At 60.6% G+C, this 18,047-nt stretch overlaps 1 protein-coding gene across 1 annotated transcript in view; it reads left to right on the top strand.

The window, feature by feature from the left end:
• The window catches only part of PTPRN2 (protein tyrosine phosphatase, receptor type, N polypeptide 2), a 500,467-nt gene extending 484,584 nt beyond the window's left edge, over positions 1-15,883 (top strand). Inside the window, exons 21-22 of the mRNA XM_012658102.1 lie at positions 9,885-9,958; positions 15,812-15,883. Coding sequence (XP_012513556.1) covers positions 9,885-9,958; positions 15,812-15,883 — 146 coding nt within the window. The remainder of the gene's footprint in view (positions 1-9,884; positions 9,959-15,811) is intronic.
• The last annotated feature ends 2,164 nt before the right edge of the window (positions 15,884-18,047 follow it).

Raw genomic sequence — 18,047 nt, 5'->3', positions numbered from 1 at the left:
TTGCCCAGCGACGGGCGGAGGTTGGTTGTAGAAATGAGTTTCTACACGTTTCACGCAGAAGCCAGTGATTCCGAAACAGGAATTTTCTTTTCTCCTTTTTCTTCCGGTAAGAAAAAAAAAAAGAACAAATCTTTAGCCCAAGGACATACATGTGTGAAGATAAAGCCATAGCCGTGGCCTCCCGTGTGGGACTAGACCACGTGACCCAGAGTCCTAGCGCCGACACTGGCAAGAGCCGCACCCAGAGCCCCACGCCCGCCTTTGCCAGCTGCTGGGGAGAAAACAAAATTGGTTTTTGTTCCACCAAATGTTGTTTTAAGGACCCTAAATTAGCTTAGAGCCAGGGATTGTAAACAGCAAAAGACACAAACAAAACCAAAACGCAAACACTCTGGTGTTCTTGTAACGCTATTTTGGTTCTAGGACGTAACAGCCCTCGCTGTTTCCGTGAAAAGCCCCCGATTTCCTTGCCCGTTATCGCCACTGTGTCTCGTCAAATCTGCGTCGTCCTTCGCAAGCTGTTGGAGCCAGTGGGGGACTGGTGCTTCCTTCCTGTCCCGGCCCTTCCTCCTTCGCCCTCCCGCAGAAATGTTTCCCTTCTGTTACACCGGCTGCCGGCTGGGCAGCTCGGACCGTGCTGCCGTCCACGCCTGTGTCTGTCCACGGCGTGGCGGGATGAGCCGCGCGGGGCACGTTTACTTCACATGGAGACTTGCCGTGAGCAGGGGCAGGAGGCTCTCAATTCCCACATCTGCTGGGGCTGCCCTGGCGTCGCCACGTCGCACGACGGAGCCCGGGTCCCCTCCGCAGCAGGGCAAACCCGGAGAAGTGTGTTCTGGCCTCGGGATTGCGTGGGGGGCAGGGTGGACGTCCTTGTCTGGGCGCCGCAGCCCGCCGTTGACTGTGTCCACCGTACCGTGTAACGTCAGATGCCATCCTGCGTGCGGCCGGCTCACAATGCGCGTCCCGCCATGTGGAACTGGCCAGCGTGGGCAGGCTGGGACCTCTTCTGAGACCAGCCACCCCTTTCTCCTCCCGACCTGCTCCCTCCACGGGGCTGGGGAGCGAAATCCCCTGACCTGGGCCTGGCCGTGGTCTCAGGGGAGCTCGCAGGGCAGGGCGGCCCCTGCCGAGAGGGGGCCCTTCCCAGGCCGCCACCCTGAGAGGCATCGCGTTCTGTTCTAGGGCGGGCTGGGCCGGCCTGTGCGCCAGGCGGCGCCTTTGTCTGGCCCGAGAAGCCGGAGGCCCCGTCGCAGGCCAGCGTTCATCAAGTGATCAAAGGCCCAGAGCCCTGGACGCGAAGCCTTTCTTCCCGCTTCCCTTTCTGAAGAGGAATGAATTGCCGGGACCAAAGAATGCCTCCCCAAGGCGTCCCACCAGCGCAGACCTCAGTCCCGGGGCCGAGCGCGCCCAGCTGCAACTGCGGCCGCCGGCCGGCCCTCGTCCACGCGGCCTTTCAGGGATTAAGGCCTCCGGGCCCAGTTAAGGGCCTTTAAGAATAAACTTGGAATAATTTAAGTCCTTTCTCCACCGTCTAGCTCAGCAGCGAGGGGACCACACCGCAGTTTGAAATCAAAGTAAACAGGCTCACGCTCGGCACAGGGCTTCGTGGGGGAAAGGAGGCGGCTGTCTGCAAAACACTCGCGAGCTGTCTGCTGCAGCAAAGCATCTCTGACGCACAGGTGATGTCAGCGCAAAGCGTCAGAATGGGCTTTTCCATGGTGTGTTCACTCTCGTTGGAGGCCTGAGCCCACGTGGAGCGAACAGTGTTTTCTCAGCCCGGAGTTTCCAAGGCTGACAGCCCCTTCCTCAGAGCTCTTCCTCCTCCCGCACAAGTGTCAGAGGAGCGGAGAGCACCAGGCCGGCGGGTTGTGCCCAAAGGCCCTGTTTGCTGGGTCAGCTGGTGGGGGCCTGCGGGGCCGGCGCAGAACCCACGGAGCGCAGCCCGGCCCCACCCGCACCTGTGGCTATTCAGAAGGCCCCGAGTGGGTGGGGGACCCCCAGGTCTTCTTGGAGCAGGGCCAGGGCCACAGACGGTGATCTCGCCGTGCAGGGTGCCGGAGCCGCCCTCTCCGCGTGCGTTCACTGGGGGCCTCCTGAGAGTCCAGCGGTGCGTGGACGGGTGGGGGGTGCCCAGGCGACCTCACGTCCCGCACCCGGTTTGCGTCCTCAGCAGTTCGTCTGCGCTGCTGTCTCCCGCCGCGCTGTGTGCACGGACAGGCATGGCCTTGTGCAGGGACATGGGTCCCACCCTACCGTGCTCCTGTGGGTCTCACTACTCTGGGACCTCATGAGAGGAATCGCCTGTGCTCGCCCTCCTGTGAGCGGCTGTTGCACTGAACTGACGTTTTCAACTTCATCCGTGTGGTAGCAGGTGTCAGGATCTCCTTCCTCCGTGTGACTGGATGATGCTCCGTCGCAGGACTAGGCCACGTTCTGTTCACCCGTCGGGGCGTCTCCAGCTGCCGGCGTGGTGCGTGGTGCTGCGTGAACACGGGTGTGCAGACACCTGTGAACCCTGCTCTCGCTCTTCCGGGTGCATCCCCAGCGGCGGGATTGCTGGATCGCGCGGTGCTTCCGTGCTCACCTGCTTGAGGAACCGCCATGCTGCTCCCACGGAGCTGCCCCGTCTCACCGCAGAGCACAGGGCTCCGCCTTCTCCACGCCCTCGCCAACGCTCGGTGCTTTCTGGTTTGACGTTGCCGTCCCAGCGAGGGCGGGGAGCGCGTGGCTGCATCTCCCCACGGACTGTGGCGTCGGGTATCTTGCCTGTACTTGTTGGACGCTGCGTGTTGTCTCTGGAGAAACATCTACACGGGTCCTTTGTCCGTTTTTGAGCTGGGCTGTTGCTGAGTTGTGAGAGCCTTTTTGTCTGAACGTCAGCCCTTACATGTGTGGGGTGTGCAAGTGTTTCCTCCCATCATGCCGCTCGTCTGTTCGCTCCCTCGGCAGTGCTCTTTCTGGAACAAAAGCGTCTAATTTTTATGAAATCTAGTTTATGTTTTTGAAAATTTTTTGAAATCTTTTTCTCTGGCCCCTTTAGCGTACAGAAGTTAGGGCCTCTGCCTACCCAGCACCAGCGTGGGAGGTGCCCCCCCGTCCCCTCCCGTCGCCCGCCCCGCCCTGTCACCTCCCGCAGTCCCAGCGCGACGTCAGTCGTCCTTTTGGCAAACACGAGACTGAAGACGAACGTATGGTCTCGGGGGTCACAGGGGAACACATGACGGTTGATACAGGTCGGCGGCTAGTTATTGAGCACCTGCTGCTTACAGGCACGGGGTCTGGGAGCACGGCGGACAAGCCCCTCCTCCTGGAGTTTACGCCCCCAGAAGCGGGCAGCGGCTGTCTGCTGAGTCAGGTGGGAGTGCAGGCGAGTGTGCCTGGGGACACGGCGTGGCAGGGTGTGCGCGTCACTCGCCAGCTGTCTGGGGTGTGGAGAGATCACGGAACCGAGGGGGCAAGGGGACGTTTGTGCCGACTGTGTTGCGGGGAGCTGAGGAAGCGGCTCCCTGAGGTTTGTGACCTGCCCACGGCCAGGTCGGATGTGGCACCCTGGTCTGTCTGCAAATGGGTCAGAGCCCGAGGGGAAGGACGGTGGGGGGCCCAGCAGGCCGCGCTGGGAGGGCAGCCGGCGGTGGGTCCAGGACGGTGGGGGCAGGTGCGTGGGGGAGCTTGTCAGGGGCTGCGGGGAGAACCACGTGAGGAAGAGGGGACGGGCAGACCGTGAGGCGGAAACAGCAGGACCCCGCGCTCGGTTCTCTTGCCACCGCCCGGGGAAGCGAGGAAACCCACCCAGCGTGGGAGGGTCGCGGGGAAGGGGCGGCAGCCGAAGCCCAGGCCAGACCCGCCGTGGGGTCTCCAGGAGCGGGTGAGGCCGGCCGCAGCCGCGGCATCGGGGCGTTGGTGCAAAGGGCAGCAGGGATGGGGTGCGAGTCGCCCGGACAAGCCGGCTACACGCAGCGGGGGGACGTCCAGGGGACATTTCACTCTCATGTGGCCGGAACAAGGAAACAGGCGGTGTCAGCAGGAAATGGACTTCACACGTCCCAGGTGATGGCGCCGTCTCAGCTCCTGAGAGCCGCGGGTGGAAACAGCCTCGGAATGGGGGGTGGTGTCAGTGCGGTTCTCCGGAGGGAGGAGCCGTGGGGGGACAGTAGGTATCTCTCCCTCGCTGCTGTTTCAGCGTTCCTCCCTCCCCGGCGCTATTCGTGCATCGGGATGGGGATGGCTGGGGCCCCTGGCGCTGCCAGAGTCCCCTCTGGGTGGGAAGACGGGGCACTCAGAGGAGCAGCGTCCTGGGGTGTGGCCGTCCCCCTGGCCGGGCAGGGGCGACACTGAGGCCGACTCTCTCCCGGGGTTGGGGGAGCCCACTGGTCTGGAAAGCGCCATCGCTCGACTCCCCCGTGTGTGTCCGTGTGCGGCACAGCCCCCCTGTGGAATGTCCCGCGTGGTTCTGTCTGCCGTCTGCGGGCGGTTTCAGCTCAGCCTCCCTTGGTCTCCCGCGGTGACGGGAGAATGTGGCCCTGCTGAGCGGGGGCTCCCAGGCCACCTCGGGATCAGGCGTCCTCACGCCTCTCGCCCGGCCCACCCTCCGCCTCCTGGCAGGCACACGCACGCCTGCGCTTGGCCGTCCTTCCAATGCGCTCCATTCTTCCCCCACCTGGGAGCTGGTCTGTGGGGGCTCTGCTCCCCCACCGTGGCCCCGACAGCGTGTCCTCCGGCCTGAGCAGGTCTCGCTCCAGGCTCCCGCCGCGCGTCCTGGGGTGCTTCTGCTGGCGCGGGGCCCAGCAGTGTCTTTCGGCAGGGTCCCTGTGGGCGCCTCTCTCCTGCCGCCTCCCAAAGCCCCTCGAGGACAGAGCTCCAGGGGAGGCCGCTGGGAGCACCGGGATCTGAGGACACCTGAGAGAAAACGCTCCTGCCGTCCCCCTTCTCCTCCCTCTCAGCCACCCCCTCGTTCCTCCCCGTCTGTCCACCGCCCTGCCCTGCGCTGCTCTGTCCGCATTTCAGGGCCCGTTCCCGAGGGCGGAGGGGATCTCCCTGTGGGCCTGGGCACCTCGCTGCGACGCATTTAGACGCTCCCTGGCTTCGGACGCTTGTGTCGTTGCCACGCCTCTCGCTGTGGGCGGACAGGCACACTTGCATCTAACTCGCGCTCCCGGGCGTGGGGGAGGGAGCCCCTGCAGTCGGCACCACGTCCGCGTGGCCTGCGTGTGGTCGCAGGGGCGGCCTCGCTTCTCTTTCAGCAGCCGCCCCGTCCTGACCCTCCCCTGCTAAGCGAGGGCTGCTCATTGCACGTGGGTGCCGGGTCGGTGTCCTCCTGTCGGTGCTGGCGACACCTGCGCAGTATTATGGGATGTTCTAGCAGGATGTTTTGCACAACGCCCTGTTCTCCCGGAGGGTTAGAGGACGGCGACTTTGAAATGACCACACACTGAGAGTCCTGCGTTGTGTTTCACTTGTATTTTTACAAAGATTTACAGCATCTCAGCTTCTCCAGAAGAACGATTTAGAACTTGTTCAAAGGGAAAAAAACAAGGAATGCCGGGCTTGTTCGGTTCTGACGTGCGTGACGTCCAAGCGGGTGCGATGCACGTCTGTCCCCTCTGATTCCGGGGAGCGTCACAGAAAGGAGACTGGTTTATGTAGAAGGTCGGCTGAAGCCTCCCTGCTTGTGGTTTTTGTGAGTCCCTGGTTAGGACCGTCCAGGGAAAGCATGAAGAAAGAGCCGCTCAGCGCAGAAGGCCCAGGGTGGTGTGTCGGTGAGCATGTGTGCGCGCGTGATGTGTGTGCGTGTGCACAGCGTGTGCGTGCCGTGTGCACCTGTGTGCGTGCACAGCGTGCAGTTGGTGCTAAGAGGAGGCTCTGAGACCGACACGTGCCTGAACTACCCCGACCTCTCTCACCTCGAGCCCAGTTTTGCTCTGCTGTCCGCGAGGGAACTCTGGCCGCGGCGTCCATCACCCAGGGCGGTGCCGGGTCCTGCTCTGCCGGCAGCGAGGGCTAGAAGGACGGCGTTTCGTTGCCCCTAACAACTTGGCCCTGCCAAACCGTGAGCTCAAAACAAAACAAACTTCCCCGACTGGAGGTGTGAGGGCCCGTGCTCTCGTCCTGGAGCGCAGGACCATTGTACTCTGCCCCTTGTGGGTTCGTAACGATCACCTTTATTCTAGAATCTTTCACTCCTTTGAAATTCGTTAGGTGGGAGCCAGCATTTTCTCAGTTCTTGCAGAGGGCAGAATTGAGAAAATTTACTGCTGCAAAATGAAGGCCTTTGTCTCCTGTGCATTTGGTGCGTACTGTCCTGCTTACTTTCAAGGAAAACGCATCGTATCCCTGCAGTCTGCAAAACCTTGTGGGCAAAAAAAAAAAGTCTGCAGTAAAATGCATCTGGCTGGTTGGGTTGTTACTCTTCTCTCTTTTACTCACAAACAGCACAAAGGTGTCGCAACGTGGTAAGATAAGAGAGATTTTATGCGTATATTTTGTCAAAGGATCACAGGCAGCCGTGGGCAGCCACGGTCTCCAAGGAGACTGCCCAGCGCAGGAGCCGCCTCCCAGCCGGCACCAACCGTGGCTCTGGGCAGCTCCAACGTCCCCACCAGAATTCTGTAGGAACGACTTCCGATGGGCGACCGCAGGGTATTTAAGCCTCCCATACTCGTTTTATCGTACAGAAAGCCCTTCAGAATTTAATAGCTGTTGAAAGTTGTTTCTCTGAAATCAATTTCAGGGACTACGAGAAAGTGCCCTACGAAAACTAAAAAAGCGAGGTTTCTCAGGTCTGTATCCCAGATGAACCCCTCAGTATCGCGTCTTGGAAGGACTGAGAGTTTCTCTGTCAAATCAGCTTTTACACCACATCTAACGCTCCTGGAGTTCGTGACTCCGGAGTCAGAAAGCGGCCGGTGGCGGCGGGGCGGCCACGTTGTCCTTGTGCTGGGAAGCCGGCCAGGAAGGTGACGTGCCAGGCTCTCCTGGAGCACTTCCATGTGTGGAATCTGTGAAGCAGCTCGAGCACCTAATGTGTGTTGTAAACTACGTCATAATCTCGTGTCATCTCGCCTGTCCTCGCAAGGACCCCTTGAAACAGGGAAAATAAGGTGCGTTCCAGAGGTGGGGAAGGGCAGACGTGCCCCGGCCACCCCGCACGGCAGGGAGCGAGACGCCGCCCAGACTCCATCACCTGGCACCTGATTGCAACCCAGTACTCGGTCTGTTTTTGTTTTGGAAAACATTCTAAAAAGCCAATGGACATCTTATATTTTTGTTTACTCAAGACCGGTTCTACTAAATTGTGTTGAGCCCCAGCAGAGACCGGCTGGAGACGCGCCCAGCGAGCGCTCTGCCGACGGCGCGGCCCCACCGTGAACGCGGACGTGGCCAGTGGCTCTTCACGCGCAGGGTCCGCGTCTGGGCTCGTTGCCCTCCCCGCACGTGCAGCGCGACTTCTCACTGACGTCGCCGGTCGTGATGCTTGCAGAGTTACGAGACCCTGCGGCATATGGAGCTGCGCATCTTCCCGGTTTATGAACAATCGTTACTGCCGACAGTTTGGCAGAACGACTTCCTCCTAAGTGAGGGGGTGGACGGACAGCGGGCAGGGCGATCCCACCGCGCCAGAAATGCTCTTTGTCGCTTCTTACCGGGAAGCGATTTCGCTGTATAGGTGTGTTTTACACACCGCGGTAAACAGCAAGGTCTTGCCGTTTCTTCAGAGCCAGTCAGGCAGAAGTGGGGTGCTTGGTGGCCGTGCCCCCTCCTTTCGGACGCCCCGTCTGTGGTCTGCGTTCAGCGTCAGGCTCTACGGCCAACTTGAGATGCGAATCGCAACTTCCTCATCCTTCTGGCTGCAGCTGCGACGTTTCTCACACTCACAGCTAAATCGCAGGAAAGTTCCGTGGCACGGTCACGGCCAGCGTCTCCGATGGGGAACGGAAACTGACACCCCTCTCCGCTCGCCGCCCCTCCACGTGGGGCCTTGACTTTCTCAGGCAAATTGTGTTTTTGGAGAAGCCAGTTTCTCTGCGTGGTTGTTACCGTGACTCCACTGGCACCAGCCGCCAGGTAACGGGAAGAGGCGGAAAGCCCCTCACGCCGCAGCCGCCCGCGATGCCTCTGGAGGGCACTTCGGCACCTGATTTGCGCATTTAACAAACTCATCGTTTGTTTCAGACTGTTTTAAATGTGCGGATTTCCTTTAGGGCAAGAATGTATTGCTGCGGCCTTGTCAACTCTGGGAACATTTTCCACCATGGAGCAGCAGCTAAGCAAGTCGCCAGGCCACGCAGCTGTCCCAAGGGGCCGTTCCTGTCCTGCCTGGAGAGGCGGGTGGGCGTCCACGGGGCTGCCAGGCCCAGCCGAACCGTGTTCTTTCCCTCGTGCCGGGAGCTGGGGGGCCGTCAGCTCAGTCCTGACAGTGGCGCCCCGTTATGGGTGCCCGCCGAGTGGCATCCCGGCAGCCCAGGAGCTGCCGAGAGCTCGTGCCACCTGCGCCTGGCGGATGCGGACACAGGCCGAGCAGGCCTGGCCGGGGCCGTGGGTGTCTTGACCGCCAGGCTGACCTTGCTCTTGGCTTTGTTTCCCTGAATGCAAATGTGACATTTGGTTCCAACGGGTCCCCGCCCCTGCGCCGCAGCCGTCCCCACCTCTCCTTCCAGCTGCCGGCAGCTCCGCGCCATTCAGGTCCCCTCCCCCGAGGTGACGCGGCACCGGGTCACCCCCGCCCCGAGGGGAGGATCTTTCTGAAGAGCCGGAATCACAGCCGGCTGTGCACAAATGTCCCTGGTTTCTCGGTGCCACCCCGTAAAGCCACAGAACCGTGGTGAGGACCTGAGGGTAGCCTTGGGGACGCTCACAGTCGCTCTCCTGCTGCGATGGGTGAGGGACGTCCTGTGCGCTCGGCTTGGGGCAGAAAAGAAAGGCCAGGGCTCTCCTGGTGGCCGCTCCCCGGCTTGCGCCATCCTGCCTGGTGTGGCGGGTTCCGGCGGGCGCGGCCTGCTCCTCTTGGTGTGGCCTGGACAAGCCGCTGGCCCTTGGTGAGTCTTGGGGTCCTCACCTAGCTGTCCTGGCGAGGCCGAGAGGAGACGCCACACCTGCCAGCATGCACCTGCCAGCCCTGCTCCGGGGGCTCCTGGCCACCTCCGAGGAGCCCCCCTGCCCTCAGTGAGAGCTGGCGTTCCGCGCTCGGGGGGCCTGTCCTGCCCCCTCCACGCTGCGGCAAGGGAGAGGGTGGGATCCTGTCCTGCTCTGTCCACTAGGGGCCGAGAAACGTGGGGAAACGAGAGTATGTGTTGAATTAAAGGTGAGGTTAAAACTCAAAGCTCAGACGTTACCTGCAAGCCGGCAGCGCCGCCTGCCTCTAAGGACGGCTCTCGGGGAAACCGCTACCCTAGGGATACGGCTGCAGGCATTTTTACCTTTTCTTAAAATTCAAAACACTCGGTTTTAAGAAACAGAGAATTCTAAATTTAAAAGCCAATATTAGTGTTTAGTCTAATTAGTCTAATAGTCTAATTTTTCATTTCTTAAAAAAAATTCTATGCAATAAAAATGGAAGTGTATATACCATTTCTTTTGATTTAAAAAAGTCTTTAAAACGCCACCAGAAAAAAAGCCAGTGAAGCCTTAGTTCCTAACGGGGTGCTTGCTGGTGGCGGGTATCTACAAAGGCATTTCATAACCGTTCCTCAGCCCAGCCTCCGCGAATTCACGCCGACGAAAGCCGCGCTCGCCTCCTTTTCCGCTTGAGTCTGAAACTGCAGCTGCGGGAGCAGGATGACTTTCCAATCGGCCTCTTAGCCCAGAGGGAGCCTGGACAGCGGGAGACTGGCAGGCGCAGGGGATCATCTCGTGCTCGGCTCAGCCCCGTTTGTGATTCGTTGCAGGTGCTAAAGAGATTGACATCGCCGCCACGCTGGAGCACTTGCGGGACCAGAGGCCCGGCATGGTCCAGACCAAGGTACCGTCAGTCCGTCCCCGGGACCGTGGGCACATCCAAGGCGTCCCTCTGCGGCGGTTTTCCTGGGGAGGGGAGGGGATGGGGCCGGGTTTAACGTGAACCGCATGCGGATGGCTCTGCTCAGACAGACCATCATCCACCCCGTCCCTCGTGGGCGGAGGCACCCTGGGCCCCACAGACGTCTACTGGTGCCTCCCGCAGCCACCGGACGTGCGCGACGTCAGTGCACGCGCTGCATCTCAGGTAGGCGGAGCCCAGTGGACAGGACTCTCCGTGCACCAGATTAGGGTGGGGGAGCCCTGCGTTTCTGTGGAGGACGATACAGGGCAGACCCCGGAACCCTTCTAGGGAAACCCTCTGCCCAGCCCCCCTCTCCTGCACCCCCTACGTGGCGCTCACGGGGACAGTGGCCATCGCAGTGTCCCCAGGGCATGCTGGGGTCCCTGAGCACCCGCAGTGGCTCATACTTGTCAAAAAGGCACAGTTTGCAGCAACAGGGTGAAAGCAAAAGGTTTCCGGTTGGCTTTGAGCTGACCGGCGTTGGAACTGAGGCTCAGGTGAGACCCCGTTTCCGTGGCGTTGCAGAAGTCCCCGCGCTCCTGGTTCGTGTGGGCCTCCGCGTGCAGCTTGCGGGACCCTCATGAAATCCGTGTGATTGCTGTGAAGGTACCTTGTAAGCCACAGCACGCTTTATACCTTTTTAGCTTCTCTAATTTGAAATTTTGAAATTATATTAGACTTACAAAGGTATCGCAGAAATAAGACACGTAATTCCACGGACCCTTCACCCCGTTTCCCGAATGCTAATGCCTTCCATCACCGGGTGCGGGTGTCAAAACCGGGGAGTCAGTGTGGACGCAAACCACTGGCTGATCGGGTCTCATCCGGGCCTCCAGTGACCTGTCCCTGGAACAGGAGCAGCCGGGACCTCCTGCGTGAGGCCGTGGCCCCTCACCTGCCACGGTCTGGGACGGCCTCGCGGCTGTGAGAGGTTCTCTGCTCTGTTTCCCTAGAAGTCTCCCGATTGGGTTTGTCTCGTGTCCCCTCATGGTCCATGCAGGAGTGGCGTGTTGGGCAGGGATGTCCCAGAGTGAGGACATCCGCTCTGGTCCCTCACCAGGGACAGGCACGTCCATCACCTGCCGCAGGTGTGTCTGCAGGCCGTTTGTCCCCCTGTAATCAGTGTCTCAGGGGGGAACCCCAGACCGTACCTCTATTTCTTTCCGCGCTGTTGCCACGGCGCATGCTGTAAATGGGAGGCCGTCAAGAGAGGAGGCGACACGGGTGACAGCTGCTGTCCCAGTGACAAGGCCCCGGGCACCCTGCTCATGGATGGGCCTGTGCTGCCAGCCTCTCTGCCCCCCCGGACTGGCCAGTCCTGCGAGGGGGGCGCCGTCAACTCCAGGAAGGCAGGTCGGCGACCACCTGCCCACCGGCCCTGCGTCCCTGGACCACCCAGCCCGGGGCCCAATGCCACGGTGACTCGGGACCGAGCAGAAGAGGCTGTCGAGGCTTCAAGGTCAGGCCGCTCTCACCACCAAGCGCGGGAGGCATCCGCGTCCGCATCGACCGCCTGGGACGAGCCACGGGGATCTTACGCGCAGCTCGGTCCTTCTCCCCGGTCCCGCGTCCCCCTCAGCAGGCCTGTCCCCACCGGGGGGCGGGTGCCCAGACGCAGACGGGCGCCAGTGCAGACCGCGGCAGAATCCTGGGCAAGGCGCATCTTCTCACCAAAAAGTGAAAACCCTGCCTGATACAGCGCAGGGAGGAAGCCTGCCCTCCACTGTCTGTGCTCCGTTTGGCGGAACAGGCCGTCCTCGATGGCCGAGGCCGGGGCTGGTCCTGGCCTGGGGGCTCTGGGACCCAGAGGGAGGGAGCTGAGCTCATTGTCATGCAGGTCACGAGCTCAACTCCATCCTCCTTTTTAAGTGGAAAGTGATCAAGCCGACACATAGCGTCATTAGCCAGACAATCTGGTGGCCCGAAGCTCCGGTTCTCTGGCGCCCCAGACAGGCACTTTCCCTCCTGCATAGCTTCCTGACCGCCAGCTCTCTCCTCCGCGGGGTGAGCGCAAAGGTGTCATGAAAGGTCTGCATAAATTTAGCTCCTAGAATTCCAAGGAATAAAGAAATAGTAAACATATAAATATCCTCATTCTATCCTAATTTATGACTGCTTTGCCCAACGTTCCCCTGTGAGACTGAACTTCCCCCAAAAGTTCAATTTCACAGAAAGAAAAATTATTTGGGGGCCAGGCACGGTGGCTCACGCCTGTAATCCTAGCACTCTGGGAGGCCAAGGCGGGTGGATTGCTTGAGCTCAGGAGTTCGAGACCAGCCTGAGCAAGAGCGAGACCCCGTCTCTACTAAAAATAGAAAGAAATGATCTGGACAGCTAAAAATATTATATAGAAAAAATTAGCCGGGCATGGTGGCGCATGCCTGTAGTCCCAGCTACTCGGGAGGCTGAGGCAGGAGGATCACTTGAGCCCAAGAGTTTGAGGTTGCTGTGAGCTAGGCTGATGCCATAGCACTCTACCCGGGCAACAGAGTGAGACTCTGTCTCAAAAAAAAAAAAAAATTATTTGGGCACATAAATAGTAACATTCCGGCTGAACACACTGATGCGCGCCTGGAGCAGGTGGTCTGCAGTCTGCTCACCGACTGGACACAAGCCGGGGACCGAGGTGAGAGGCCACGGCCACGATGGCGATTGCCCCACCGGCAAAATTTCATGTTTGTGTTAACAAAACCAACCCCAGGGTAGCTGCTCGCCTCCCTGGAATGTGGGTCGGTCGAACAAACAACCAATGTTTAGCGAACGCCTGCCCAAGCGCCGTCAGACCCAGGGAACGACGCAGATCGTGGAAGAGTCTCCCCAGCTGCGCAGTTGCCCAGCAGGCGCGTCCAGACCCCGGGAGCTGACACCGCACAAGGCGGACACAGGAACCCGCCGAGAGAGGCGCACATCGCGCAGGAAGTCGGGTGCACGGCTCACACGTGGCAGGCGCACCAGGACCTCGTTTTTGAGAAGATGAAATCGCTGGAGGTGGTTGAAGTCCCCTCCCTTCCTCTGCGCAGCTTCTGCCCCCACGGCTGTCAGGGGACTCGCCTCAGCACCTTCCCGTGATGACCCCTCCTCACCTTTGTCGGCTCTGAAGTCGAAGCCGAGCACTAGTTTGCCCAACGCCCCGGAGCGCAGTGTCCCCCTCGCCCCCCGGAGGACCTGCCGTGCGTCCACGCGTGGTGCCCGACGCACCTCTTTCCCTCCTGCGTCCTCATCTCCGCCTCCTCGTTCCTGCTCCAGAGCCCCTGGTCGCGAGGTCTCTCACGCTCCCAGCGCAGCCTGCTCAGGTCCCCGTCCCCGGGAACCAGGCCTGGGTCTCGGACGTCCCCACCCACCGGAGCTGGACCAGCCACCCTGACGCAGCCGCACGAGGCCCACTCACACCTGCGGCCACCCCAGACCCACTGGCCCCACCAGACCTCCACAACAGCGGAATCAAATCGTCCTCTCAGTATCTCGGCCTCTGTGTGTGTCTGTGTGTGCGCGCATACCTGTCTCGCCGTCTCTGTCTGCCAGTCTCTGTCTGTCTCTGTCTATCTCGGCCTCCACGCACCACAACGCCTGGTCCCAACTGTGGCTGGGCTCTGTCATCGGAGGTGCGGCGGGGGCTGCTCACTTCCGCCCGAGAGCAGCTTGGGTGTCAGACACCGGAAGGTGTTTTGTCCCAAACCCCTCTGAGAGAGGCGCGGGGGAGGCGCGTCCCTGGAGAGGGTGTTTGTGGAGCCGTGGGGGGAGACGGCGCTCAGAGGACGACACTCTCGCCGCGGCTTCTTCAGAGTCGGGAGTGACGAAAATTCAACGGTGGCGGTTCCCATTCGCACGGACGCGCCAGACTCTGTCGGAGCCAGATGACAGTGTACATGTGGGGATAAGCACACACCCAGGGACCAGAGCGCCCCGCCCGGCACAGGCAGCAGCCGGCGTCTAGGTCGCTCCTCTAACTTCCGCCCCTGCCATGTCCTGCCCGTCCCTGGCCAGCCAGGAGGGACGTCCCTGCTGACCCGGCCAGCGTGGGCCCAGTGCTGTCACCAGGCACCTGAGCAGCCTGAGCCCAGCTGGGACGTCCTGCCTCGGTCACCTCTCGGCAGCAGGGACGTGGGTGCCAAAGAAGCGGGAGAAACCGTAGGATACGCCTCCCGCAGGTCTCGGGTTTTATTCTGGCACCCTTTCAAAAGTGCCGTCTTGTTTACAGTGTCTCCGCTCCCTTCGTCCCCACGTCCTGTCTTTAGCCCCAGCCAGCGCAGACACGGCCCAGGTCTTCCTTTTCCGTTTTCCCTTTGAAGATCCGTTCTCAGGCTGGTTTCCCAGGATGAGAAAGATGTAAATAGATACACGACATTTAAACTTAGATGCCCAGAAGCCGCCTTTAACTTTTTTGCATTTTGAAGTCCTCACAAAACCGCAGCCCATGTGTGGGTTGGGAGGACAGGGCCTCGTGGCTGTTTGCGCCTGTTTAGCCCGGACCCTCCAACAGCGGGGCCCCTGGGCTGCTAGCGTGGGGGACGGGGACAGGGACAGGCTGGCCTTGGGGCAGAACATCCCGGCCATCCTGGTGCAGCCGGGCCCTGAGCCCACGCCCTCCAGGCCGGCGTCCGCGTGATTTCGAGGAGAGGAGAGGGTCCCCTGATGGCGCAAGCACGCAGGGGGGCCAGGGGGTCCCGTGTCCCACAGGTCCCGTCCTGAAGCAACAACCAAGCGTGGCATTGGGAGTGTTCCGAAATCGACTTGGCCGACTCCTTTAACAGTAGGCTCTAGAATCCCCAGAGGCACTACAGGAGCAAAGGGCAGCACATCAGTGCTCAGATCATCCTGCTAATGTCAGGTCAGGGGCAATAAAGGAGAAAGTCTTTGTCCCAGAGTGAGCATGACATGACTTTGACTTTCTGACGTTTTAATTCAAGTTATTTTCTGTGCTGCTGTTACTCACTGAACATTCAAAATGGAAATCAGGGTTGGTTCTGGATCTGGAGCTGCCCTGTTCCTTGAATTATCGAGTGTTTAAGCATCGCTAGGGCTCCTCTTAATCAAACATCGTTCCCTGCGTGATGGTTGTGTAACGTATTCCGCTCCCTGCGTTCTCCGCTGAAACCGGCAGATGCCTGTGGCCCACTCCAGGGTTTTACAGGGGAGTGTTCCCAGCTGGCAACTGAGGGACAACAAGGACGGCCACTCGCCCGCCTGGCCCGCGTGGGAGGAGGCGGGCACATCCCTGCCCACGCCAGGCCCTTTGCAGGCGCGAGTGGGCCCGAGCCGGAAGCCAGCCTCCCTCCCACCCCTCACTGCGGCTGTGCCCCTGGGGCTGTGCTGGCCTCCGGGAGCGGTGGGCGCGCACGGCCTCGCGCAGGACGGTCTGAACGAGGTGACGCCGGTTCTGGCACCAGGAGCAAAGCTGGTCGGGCTGATAACGCCTGGATCCAAAAGCGCAGCTCTCACCGCCTTCCACGTTTCTGAGGACAGGAAACACCCGGGTGTGGCTCCAGCTGCGCGTGTTCCGCGTCCGTCGATGTCCAAACCTGGCTTCTCCGCCCAGGGGTGGGTGATGAGGTGATGAGGGCAGGCGCCTGGAGCCCCCGGCCGCTCCCGCACGCGCCGTGTCCGTGGGCAGCGTCTCCCGGGGGAGGACGGGGCTTCCCGTCTGCCTCCCCAAAGGCTCCTGCTTCCTTCCCACGGGAATCTGAGGTCCCCCGTCTCTCTCCTGAGCGGTTTCTTTCTGCAGAACAGCACGCCTGGACGAGGGGGCGGAAGGGGAGCGGCTCTCATTCCCGGTCTCTCCTCTCCCCTCTGCAGGAGCAGTTCGAGTTCGCGCTGACCGCGGTGGCGGAGGAGGTGAACGCCATCCTCAAGGCCCTTCCCCAGTGAGCGCCCGGCCCGCCGACGACGCGGGCATCGCGATACGACTTCCATCGTGCGTCCCCTCTTGTGGCTGCATCGTGATGGGGCCCTCAGAGCTCCTGTAGTCAGTGCACTTTAGCAGTTAAATGTGTGTTTTTGTTTAACCAAATAACAGTAGAGGTTCATGGAAACATCCAGTTCTGGGAGGAGGGGAATCCTTCATCTATCTTCAATTTCTTTTTAAAAATCACTTTTTCCCGAAGCACACATCCCTGTTCTTCATGGCGGATGTATGAATGACGCAGCGATAGGACATCCCACAGGGTCTCTAAGAAGAGGGTTTGCTCGTAGCATGTGGCGTTCCGGGGGCGGGTTAGCTCTGCAGGGAGAGGCACCACATGGGCCCCCAGGCTCACAGATCCCGTTGAGTCTGTCCTTGGACGCCTGTCGCTGGGAGGAACCACTGGGGCAGAGCTGTTAACGCCCATAGCTCTGGGGCGAATAATAACAAAATCGTGGCAGCATCTCGGTGCTCTCGCTGCTCCACGTCCCCACTCTGCCCTGAGCACCAGCCACACGCACCACCCCAAGGCAGGACCAAGGGCTCCCACAGGGCAAATGCGGTCCCAGCCGTGGGTGGTGCCTGCTGCTGGGGCCGGGCACCCCCCGTGACCACCTCAGCATTCCAGAGTCATCCATGATCCCCAACACTTGCGTTTTTAGCATTAAAATACTGATTTATTCATTGCAAAAGCAGATGCCCTAATGAACACCGCCCTGTGAGACGACCACAGTCAGGAAAAACTAATCTGGGTCTGACAAGCCCTGGGGCCCCAGAGCACAGGCCGGCCCGCGACGGGGGCCTCTCGGGGAAGGCCGGGCCCTGCCAGGCCCAGGGCAGGCTGTGGACACGTCCCCTCCTGGGGGCAGGAGACGCGTGGACTGTGAGACCTCTGTGGGGTGAGGCACAGGACAGACACCCGCACGCCGCTGTGTCCTCACCATGTTCCCGTCTGCGCAGATGCTGTGCCTCAGAAGGCGGGATGGTGGGGAGGGGCCCGCGAAATGGAGGAAAGATGCCAAAATACTGTTCCTGTCTCCAAATGGTTCTGCGATGAGACCCGCGTTGATGTCCCATCGTTTCTGTCTGTCTGGAATTTAAATAATTAGTAGAAGTGAATTGATCCAAACATAGGACGCAGATACCTACTTACGATTTCTAACTTCTTATGTTTCAGAGGAAATCCTCCAGCGTGAGATACATAAATAGATTGAATTGTGTCATATTAAACTTCTGATTTCACATTCGAATGGCCTTTATTGGGAAAGGAAACCGCAATTCTCTCCTGTCTTTTTGTTTCCGGAAGGTGTGGCGCGTGTAGATTGCTAACACGACTCGCGTTTCCCGGAATTCACGTCGCGTTGCTGCCGACCTATGAGGGTAGATGCGCATGAGGTCAGGGCGCCACTGCGGTTTTAGTCTGAGACGCGGTCGAACAATCTTGGCGCAAACTGCAGACGCCGTCTGTGCCCGCCCCACCCCCACTCCTGCGTTGGCACCACCTGGTTTGGGTCGCTGTCCCTTCCTCCAGCCATGAAGGACACGTCACCATCTCAGGTGAAAACGGGGCCCTGTCCTGGTCCTGGTGGGCCTCACGGTGTGTCTCCAGCTCCAGTTCCATCCAAGGACCCCTGCCCATCCTCCGTGGGCCTGGAGACCTCGTCCTCGCCGGCCACACGGGCTCACCCCCCACCTAACAGGACACGCCGGGAACATTTCGCCACGGCCAGAGGGGAAGGCGCCTCGGTGTGCGGTGGCAGCTCACTTCCGTCCTGTGCGCGGCTGCTTTCGCTGGCGGGGACGAGAGGTGGACAGTGGAGTTGGTTTTTCAGTCGGGTGATTCCTGAGCGGGTTCCCACTGGAGGGTTTGGTGTCAACACGATTCAGCCATGCCCGGCAAGGCGCAGAAAGGACCTCACTCAGGGACTGCCGGCCGCGGCAGGGTCTGGCAGGCGGGGAGAGGCCTGGCTGTGCCGTCCGATTGGCACTGCCGCAAGGGAGCGCCGGTGCTGGGTGGTTTGTGCAGAGGGGGGGTTATTGGCTCACGGTTCTGCAGGCTGTGCGAGAACATGGGGCTGACATCGTACCTGGGGGGCTTCAAGCCGCTTCCACTCGTCGCAGGGTGGAGGG

The sequence above is a fragment of the Propithecus coquereli genome, unplaced genomic scaffold (assembly GCF_000956105.1).
Source record: "Propithecus coquereli isolate 6110/MARCELLA unplaced genomic scaffold, Pcoq_1.0 Scaffold571, whole genome shotgun sequence".
Lineage (NCBI taxonomy): Eukaryota > Metazoa > Chordata > Mammalia > Primates > Indriidae > Propithecus > Propithecus coquereli.
This window is presented reverse-complemented; position numbering and strand designations above follow the sequence as displayed.